At 36.1% G+C, this 10,084-nt stretch overlaps 2 protein-coding genes across 2 annotated transcripts; both read right to left on the bottom strand.

The window, feature by feature from the left end:
- Positions 1 to 1,972: 1,972 nt before the first annotated feature.
- Positions 1,973 to 2,840, bottom strand: LOC139899724 (uncharacterized). The gene is made up of 3 exons (XM_071882567.1): positions 2,554 to 2,840; positions 2,131 to 2,481; positions 1,973 to 2,045 (listed from the first exon to the last, which is right to left on the bottom strand). The coding sequence occupies exons 1-3, from the start codon at positions 2,838 to 2,840 to the stop codon at positions 1,973 to 1,975; spliced, it is 711 nt and encodes a 236-aa protein (XP_071738668.1).
- A 241-nt stretch (positions 2,841 to 3,081) lies between these two features.
- LOC139899723 (receptor-like protein EIX1) lies at positions 3,082 to 4,735 on the bottom strand. Its single transcript, XM_071882566.1, has 3 exons — positions 4,481 to 4,735; positions 4,074 to 4,331; positions 3,082 to 4,026 (listed from the first exon to the last, which is right to left on the bottom strand). The coding sequence occupies exons 1-3, from the start codon at positions 4,733 to 4,735 to the stop codon at positions 3,082 to 3,084; spliced, it is 1,458 nt and encodes a 485-aa protein (XP_071738667.1).
- Positions 4,736 to 10,084: the final 5,349 nt, after the last annotated feature.

Here is a 10,084-nt window from a genome sequence, read left to right as displayed (position 1 = left end):
TTTTTATTTACATAAATTAAGCTTCAACATTAAAAATGATCTAGACGAATTTATGGATAAGTTATTAACACCAATTTAGAAATAAACTTCGGTGGTTTGGGTAATATCAATAAGTACATGACAGTGAAATTGTAAAAAGGGAAACCGTTACAATTTGGGTATTGGCGAAAGTCAAAACTAGGCTAGGTCTCAATTTAAATACTTAGGGAATAGTAGCTATCTAAAAAAGAATCCGATGAAAATTAGATTTTATTTAGTTAGTCGTAACCTTATATTTACTCGAAAGAAAAATATAAAGTTAATACTAAAACATTTTAATAGGGCTTAAAACTCAAAACAATCCATGGACCTAGGGGTGACACATTTAAGTAAATACTCCCATTTATCCCATTCATATTTATTGTAAAAGTATTATTATTATTATTTACGAATTATTATTACAAAATATAAAAAGAATACATAAAAACACTCGAATCTGTACCAGTTAGTTTTGTCACATCGTATTACTCATACGCGAATCGTGTATGGTCTACACGAAACGCGTATGCCTGTAAATCAAACTGTACGATCAGAATCACACAATTCGCGTAGGTTTTAAATTATACGCGATACGCGTATAAATACGCGAAACGCGTAAGGTAATAACGCGGCTACAGTACCAGTTAGGGTAAAATTAGGGTTTTAATTATTTAATTATTTATATTTAGGTTATTACTATATAATTAATATTAGTTATTATAAAATACCTTAATACATGTTTTAACCTTATAATTAGTGTTAATTAAAAGTTTATAACTTATAATTAGTTTGTAATTAGTTAAATTACTATTCCTAATAATTTATATTAATATAATTAAAACTTGTCATTTAGTTAATTTAAATAAGTTTATATTATAATTACTCAAAACAAAATTCTAAACATATAGTTTTATTAAAAATTACTATTTTACTAATTACCATCTAGTAATATAATTAATGCATCATAATTAGCATAATTTCATTTAGTTCCTTTTTAAGTTATTTATTGTAATCTTGTAATTTTATTTATGAAGTAAATTAGTTAAGTTATTTTCTGTTACTGTTATATTATAAATTCCTAATCCAAAACCCCCTTTAATTAAGTTTGACATCAAAGACTATTAAAAACCATTAAACACTCCATCTCCCTGTGGAACGAATCGGATTTACCAACAAACTAAACTACACGGATAGGACTAGTTGCCTATATATGTGTGAAATCAACCTGAATTCAATAAAATACCACATATACAATAAATCAATTCGTGTAACAAAACAACTCAAATCCGTTCATAAATAAAGGTTACGATCCAGCACATCAATTAGGATAACAGAAACAGTAATGTTACATAAATAATATATATCACTGAATAAAAACAGTTTGCAAGGTTCTATGATGCCCCGAAAAAGGATTTTTGGGTAACTTAGGGGGACCCGTTTGTGATTAAACAAAATAAGTAATCGGGTCGAAATTGATTAAATAAATTACTGGGTGAGCAGAAGCCTTTCGGTAAGTGAGCATTGTTGGAGCTAATCGGTTAGAGTGTGTCCCACATAGGAATGAGAATGAAATAAATGTTTGTATATAAGCTTAGGGAACCTCCCTCTATCACCAATTGGTTTTAGAGTACTAGGGAACTCTTGAGCTTATATACAGAGCCTGATTATAGCCCAGATGTGTGGATGGTGTAGAATGGTAGCAGATCACCAATTGGTTCTAGAGAAAAGAGGGACTCACGAGCTTTTATATGCATACCATGTTAGTGAACCTAAATCGGTGTTTTCATTTAAGGTTGTTACTCTCATCAGTGAACTCTGGTTGTGCTGGTGGTGAAATCGAATGGTTAAGTATTGATGGTAATATAAAAAATTTCACTCTGGTTGTGCTGGTGGTGAAATCGAATGGTTAAGTATTGATGGTAATAAATCAAGATGCACAAGTAAATGGTAAACTTCATAACGATCCAATACAATATGCATAGGACTCCCGTACAACAATTATGGCCAGCTTATGATTGTAGGCGTGCCTAAAACCTGTAACACAAACGATATCGGTATATTTCGACGTGACTATTAAGGAAGAGTTGAACATAGAATAGAACCAACATTTACCTTTTAAACTTCTGAAGACACACAACAACTGTTACATAAATCCAATCCTTTGCGAGACTCAACAATGCAAATAGTAAATGTCTGCATCGACGGTTGAGAAATATAAGGCCACAAATTCCCCAAAATCCAACTGCAAATCCAGAACCCATACCCATGTAATATGATTTCCAAAAGTCGTCATCTCCATGTTTTTCGTCTTCTTCATTCTCAACAACATTAGAAACAGGTGCATGTGTAAGTGGAGGTCCATATAGTAGTGTGATACCTTCATAGGAGGAAGAATTGAAGCTTTTGAGTTGAGTCCCAAGAGGTATTTTTCGAGACAAGTTATTGAATGAGAGATCAAGATAACTTAAACAGTGCACTTGTGACAAACTTGATGGAATATTTCCAGAAAAACGACTTCTCGACAAGTCAAGCTACTCAAGAGATCCCAAGCGACCAATATCTTTTGGGAGTTCGCCGTGCATATTATTGTGCGAGAAATTTAAAGAGACTAATTCAATAAGACGAGTGATATTGCAAGGAAGCTTCCCAGAAAAGTTATTGTTTGAAAGATCAATGCTCTTAAGTAGTTTAAGATTGCTTCCAAATGATTGCTCTGTTCCTTTCCATGCAACTAATGCATTGTCAATGATGAACTCTTCAAATATTAGAGGTAGTAGAGCATAACTAGGTAGCAATGCCTTATAACTTATATGATTGGACATTGATAATTTTCTCCGAGCACATCTATAATAACATTTACTACCCACAGAACGATAAAACATATACGAGGAATAATAATGGCTAGTAATATCACAGGGCAAACGATTTCCTAGACATAGATGTGAAGTTACCAAAGCAATGAGGAACATCACCCATCAACCGATTGTTAGACAGGTTAAGGAATTGGAGATTGTACAACCAACATATACGAGAGGGTACACTACCGGTGAACATATTATATTGTTAAACAAGAACATATAATTCTGAAAGTCTTTCCCCGATCCACACATGTATTTTTCCAGATAATTTGTTTCCCCCAAGATCTACAAATCTCAAATTTGTGCAGTCTTTCATTGACACGGGTAGCTCACCAATAAATGCGTTTTTCCGCATATACAATGCCTCTAATTGACTCAAAAAACCAAAAGACGACGGAATTTTCCCCGATAGATAGTTGTTTAATAATTGGAGAACCACTAGTCTCGGGAAATTCGACCAACAATCAGGAAGGCTCTCTGAAAATAAATTGTAAGAGAGATCAATGAAAGTTAAATTTCCATCAATATGACACAGGAAAGAGAGGTTTCCTTTGAACTTGTTTCTGGAAAGGTTTAACGAGGCGAGTTTAGAAGGCAATCGTGGTACCGTACCTTCAAGATTGTTGTTACTGAAATCCAATCCGGGATACTGGTAAAAGTTTAAAAGTAGTAAATCTGGTAGTGTACCCCTTAATTTATTTGAAGACAGTTTCAAATATTTCAATCCAGGGGGTGGTTGGTCCCAGAACCACAGAGGGGCACTATCAGATATTCTAGCACTGGAAATATCAAGATATTGAAAACTTGTTTGATTTTTGATCCACTTGGGGAAACTAGTTCCCAACTTGCAGGATTGCAATTTTATGGTGTGTAAGTGGAAAGGAGCTCTGAAAAGGGAGTTCAATTCAAATGCCAAAGAATTGAAAGACATGTCCAAATAGGTTAAGGAGGAGAGATTTAAATAGGTTAAGGAGGAGAGATTTATAAATTGAAGGTCTGATATGACACCATGAAGGGATTTGGATGAAACATCGAGATATTCAAGATTTGAAAGTTGACCCAAACTGTTGGGTAAATCGCCAGTCAACCGATTATCAGATAGGTCTAACTTTTTTGGGATTGGCATCCTGTGAAGTAAAAAATGCTTCCACTGAGAGAATTGTAAGCAAGCGACAAGCTACTCAACGATGACCATACTGATGAAACATCGAGAGAAGTAAGATTTGAAAGTTGACCCACATTGTTGGGTAAATCACCACTCAACAGATTACTAGAGAGGTCTATATATCGTAGGGACATGCTACTCAACGATGACCATGGAATAGACCCCACCAAAGAATTATTACTGAGATTAAGATCAGACAAGTTGGAGAGACTTCTAAGATCGTGTGGAATAGATCCCCACAACGAATTACCACTGAGATCAAGAACAGACAAATTGAAGAGATTTCCAAGCTGAAAAGGAACAGGTCCACTGAGATTAGCATTACACATATTCAAAATCATTAAGTTGGTAAGGGAACCCAGAAAGTTTGGTATATAATTGGACTGAAAATCATTTCCAGATAAATCAAGAGTTTATCAGAAAGAAGAAGTTCGGTTACGTGACCAGTGTCAGTGTCACAATTGACACTCCACCAATTGCAACAATCTCTCTTTCCTTCTTCGTTGCTCCAGTAATTTAGAATGCCTTGTATGTCTATTAAGTTTGATTTTAACATCAGAAGAGCTCGTCTCTCCTTGTCGATACATGACCCGGTAGACGTCATGTTGCCATCATCATTATTGAGCCCGAGAGTCTGATCAGCATCACTAATAAATAATAGTACACATAGAAGCCAATACACAACAACATGCATTATATCTTATCTTATAATTTATCAATTATAAAATGGATAACCGATGGAAGAGAGCGTAACTTACAACTCACTTGTTGATCAAAGCTAGAAGGAATATAAACTTTAATTAGCAGCAGCACTGAGTTATAAAGTCGATGTTGATCAACGACAGTTCTCCGAAGGAGTGTTTTGTGGATATCATATTCGCTTACGGGCCTATCAAAAGTGAAGCTGAACCACGAGGAAATTATCTGTTTGTTAATAATAATCATTAGGAAAGACAACAAGTCTATACAAAGTGACAAAGTGTTTGAAGTGGTTTTCAAAAATGGAAGACAACTAGTCCACTAGGCTTCTAACCATTTTGTATATTTTCCATCAAATCATTTTAAAGTGAAAAACAAAAATATTTTTAGATTATTAAACTGCTTAAGTAGAAAAGATATATTTCAACAATTTAAACATTTCAACCCATTGGTTGTTTTTACGCAAATCACAAATTCAAGGATGAGTGATCGTTTGAAGTTAATATCAGTAAATTATATAGGCTAACTTATTTCACCATCTAACCATCACTTTCATCGCCAACACTCATAGAACCCTAGCTCACTTAGGTTAGAAACCATACCTCAAGTTTACTGTTGATGAATTTTCTATATTTAATGCGTTCACCGGTTGTACTAGCATCAACTTTCACAATTAGTTGTTCAAAATTTCATGAATTTAGCTTTGCTTTCTTCTTCATCTCTTCAACAGAGTTGCTACTTACGTGTTGATTTGATTAAACGAGATGATAATTGTTGGAAGCTTCGACGAGCCCAACACACCCACTATAGAGGATCTAGACTATACTAGACTCACTACACCAACACTTTGGCGTTGATTAGCCTTTAATTTTATGAATTCTTAGTGCACAATAGTACTTATGCGACAGTGTCGACCATATATCATTTAGGTGGTATAACCGACCATGTATCACTTAGGCGGCAGAGCCGACCATATAATAAGAACAACACAAGTGCACTAAGAACTTAAACACAAACTAAGGCTTAACCGGGAAACTTAACAAAGAACACTTTTATTAATATAAAATACAATTACAATATTACTTACTTACAAGCTTTTCTTCTCTACTCACACTCTTCCCACTTCTTACTTCTTCTCTACTTCTCAACTCACTCTTTTCCCAACTTGATTACAAATGAAACTCATCACCCATATTTATACTTGTCCATGGAAGTTTCTACACACTAGATATTTCCATGGATAAATATCTAGATATTTCTCACCTACAAATATCTATATTATTTAGATTTTTCTACATATAAATATCTAGATATTTCTTTTACATATTAATATCTAGATATTTTCTTATACATATTAATATCTAGATATTTTTTCATACATATTTACAAATTCCATATTATTCCAAATTTGCATTGTATTTTAACACTCTCCCTCAATGCAAATTTTCTTCCAACGATGACTTGCAGACCATTCCAAGTGCTTCTCTGAATTTTGTAAACTTCGGTTTACTTAGGCTCTTGGTGAATATATCTGCAACCTGTTCATCTGTCTTTGTTGGCACCATCTTGATCTCCCCTTCAAGAACCTTTTCGCGAACATAGTGATAGTGCACTTCTATATGTTTTGTTCTCGGATGAAAGACTGGATTTTCTGCTAGACGTATAGCTGATAGGTTATCGCAGAAAAGCTTTACTTGATAATCTGCTGATTGATGTAGATCTTCCATTAGTTGCTTCAACCAAGTAATTTCTTGCGTTGCTGATGCTGCCGACCGATATTCTGCTTCAGTGCTTGATAAGGATACTGTTGGTTGTCTCTTGCTGCACCATGATATTACTCCTGATCCAAAACTAAACATGTATCATGTTGTTGACCGTCGTGTATCATAGTCTCCGGCATAATCAGCGTCACAATATCCAGTCACCCGACATTCTTTTGTTCTCTTATATAAAATGCCAAAGTTAATAGTGCCTTTAACATACCTTAAGATGCGTCGTACAACATCAAGGTGAGGCTTCTTTGGATTGCTCATATATCGACTAGCCACTCCAACTGCATAAGATATATCTGGCCGGCTTAGTGTGAGATAAATAAGACTTCCGACCAACTTTCGATACATGGTAACATCTTGAAGACTTTTTCCTTCATCTGCTCGTAGTTTTGTATTCGGATCCATCGGAGTTGAGATATGTTTGCAATTAAGAATTCCGTACTTTTGTAAAAGATCTCGCGCATATTTCTATTGTCCCAGAAATAATCCTTCTCTTTTCTGCTCTATTTCGAGTCCAAGAAAATGTTTGAGTTCTCCAAGCTCCTTCATATGAAATCTGATAGACAGATTCTCTCTTGTTCTTTGGATCTCCTCATAGTGATCTCCCGTGATGATTAAGTCATCCACATATACTAGCACTATGGCTAGTTTTTCTTGATCTTGTTTCACAAATAAAGTAGAATCTGAAGGAGAAACTGTAAAACCACTTTGTACCAAGAACTCGCCAATTTTCCCGTACCAAGATCTTGGAGCCTGCTTCAAGCCGTATAGTGCTTTCTTTAATTTGCAGACATGCTCGGGATGGATTTTGTTCTCAAAGCCTCTTGGTTGATCCATATAAATGTCTTTATCAAGTTCTCCATGTAATAAAGTGTTCTTGACATCCATCTGCCACAACTTCCAAGATTTGCTAGCGGCTAAAGCTAGTAGAGCTTAAATTGTTGTGATCTTCACCACTGGACTAAACGTTTCTTCATAATCCAGCCCATATTGTTGAGAAAAACCTCTAGCAACAAGTCGAGCTTTATACCTTTCAATGGAGCCATCTGATCGAGTCTTCACCTTGTAAACCCATTTACAAGATATTGGTTTTACATCTTTTGGCTTTGGAACTAAACTCCATGTCTGGTTTTCTTTTAGTGCATTAATTTCTTCTTCCATCGCTTTATGCCATTCTCGACTTTGTGTTGCTTCTTCATAAGTAGAAGGCTCAATAAGTATTGATTCATTCACATGAGCAGCATTGACATACCTTGGATTAGGTTGTCTCGGCCTTGTTGATCTCCTTAATTCTTGTGCATGCTCCTCGACTTCCTTTTGGGTTGGACGAACCTCCTCAGATATAGATTGATGTACACCAGTTTTCCATGGACTCTTTTCCTTAGAGTACGACCCTTCTCCTTCTTTTATTGGATCCAATATCTGCTCTTTAGGCTCTTCTTTTTCTTCTGGACCTTCTTCTAATCCATGAGATTCTGGAAGCTCTATCTTTTGAGGTGACCACCATGAAGAAGCTTCATCAAATACCACATTTCTTGAAGTATGACACTTTTCGGTATTTGGATCACAACATCTCCAACCTTTTCTTGAATCATCATAACCGACAAAAATGCACCGAATTGCCTTCTTATCAAATTTGCTTCGTAGATGATCTGGTACGAAGACGTAGCATACACATCTAAAAACCTTGAGATGATTGACGGTTGACTTGATCTTCCATAATCTTTCATATGGTGAAATGTATCCCAACTTTGTTTGTGGGAGTCTGTTAATCACGTATGAACTCGTCCTCATACATTCGGCCCAAAATCTTCCTGGTACATTCTTACCATGAAGCATACTTCGACAAGTTTCAGCAAGATGATGATTCTTACGTTCTGCCACTCCATTATGTTGTGGAGTATTAGGGCAAGTTAATTGCCTTCTGATCTTGTGCTTTTCAAGATACATATTGAACTCAGTCGATAAATATTCTCTTCTATTATCTGTGCGTAAGCACCTAATCTTATTATTGAGCTCACTTTCTATCTTCCTCTTGAACTCTTTAAACTTCTGAAAAGTCTCTGACTTTTCCTTCATGAAGTAAACCCACACATACCTTGAGAAGTCATCAATAAATGTCACCATATACTTCATTCCTCCAAGTGATGTTTGTTTTACTGGGCCAAAGACGTCTGAGTGTATGAGCTCTAGTGGTGTCTTGGACTGATGTTGTGACTCCTTGAATGGCAATTGGTGAGCTTTTCCAAATTGACATCCAGCACATATTGTATCTGTTCGGATATCAATTTGAGAAAGCCCATTTACTATGTGTTTCACCATCATCTCCTTTAACTTGTTGTAGCCCACATGCCCAAGACGTTCATGCCAAAGATCAGCCGTCTCATTCTTTCGAGTCTTATCCACATATGGTGTTTCAGCAGATAGTACATAGACCGACTCTATTCTTCTTCCTTGCATAATTGGATTGCCAACTACCTTCACTCTCTTGAATACGGACACATCTTCTGGTCCAAAGAGCACATAATTCCCTTCTGCTGTCAATTGTGGTACTGACAGTAAATTCTTCTTTAGGCCAGGGACAAGATACACCTTATCGAGTTGGAGCTTATGAGAGTCGCATTCATTTGGAATTATCGTCTTTCCAATGTGAGAAATAGACAACCTTGAATTTTTGGATGTCAACACGACTCTCTTTCCTTTGTAATCCTCCATTTCTTGCAGCTTCGTCCCATCATTGGTCATATGATTTGAGCACCCAGAATCGATGATCCAATCATCTTTGTAGTTTATTTTTGACTTTAAAGTTGTTGTAAAAGCTTGATCATCTATGTCAGTTTCAACAGAGAGTCCAGCTTCTGCATCCCATGTTTCCTCATTAATGGTTGCTTCGAATGTGACCTCTTTCTTCTCATCTCTTGTAGCGGCCACATTTCCTTCGAAAGTTCGCCTTCTGGGGAATCTACAATCTCGAGCAAAATGACCCTTCTTGCCATAATTGAAGCATTCACCATTCTTTCTCTTATCATTTTTCCTGTATTGTTGGCGATGATCTCTTCTTCCTTGTTGAGCTCTCCCTGAAGCGTTACCTTTTGATTTTGGGTGACCCTTCCACCCATATGTCTTACTTTCTTTCATCGCCTCTTGTCTTCGAGATGTTGCTTTCTTCTTATTGGTGAAGAGTGCATCTTCTCCGTCTTTTATGGTTACTTCATTCATCTGCTTGGCTAATGCCTCTTGATTAGCCAATAAATTCTCCAGCTCTATTAATGATGGTTGAGTAGGCCATCCTCTCACAGCGGCTATAAATCCATTATACTCAGATCTTAAGCAATGGATGATAATTCTCTTCATCCTTGCATCACTCACTTTCTCTTCAGGAGCAAGTTGAGATATCTCACGACAAATAGATTTCACCTTGGTGAAATACTGAGAAATAGATAGACTTCCTTGTGAGATACCTGCGAGCTCATTTTCCAAGAGCTGGAGGCGTGCTTCATTTTTCTTTGAAAACAATTTTTCAAAAGTTTCCCAAGCTGCCTTTTGCCTTTGGTGTTTTCTCGTCACGGATG

This window comes from Rutidosis leptorrhynchoides, chromosome 3 (genome assembly GCF_046630445.1).
Source record: "Rutidosis leptorrhynchoides isolate AG116_Rl617_1_P2 chromosome 3, CSIRO_AGI_Rlap_v1, whole genome shotgun sequence".
Lineage (NCBI taxonomy): Eukaryota > Viridiplantae > Streptophyta > Magnoliopsida > Asterales > Asteraceae > Rutidosis > Rutidosis leptorrhynchoides.
Note: the sequence above shows the minus strand (reverse complement) of the source record. Positions and strands in the feature narration are given on the sequence as shown.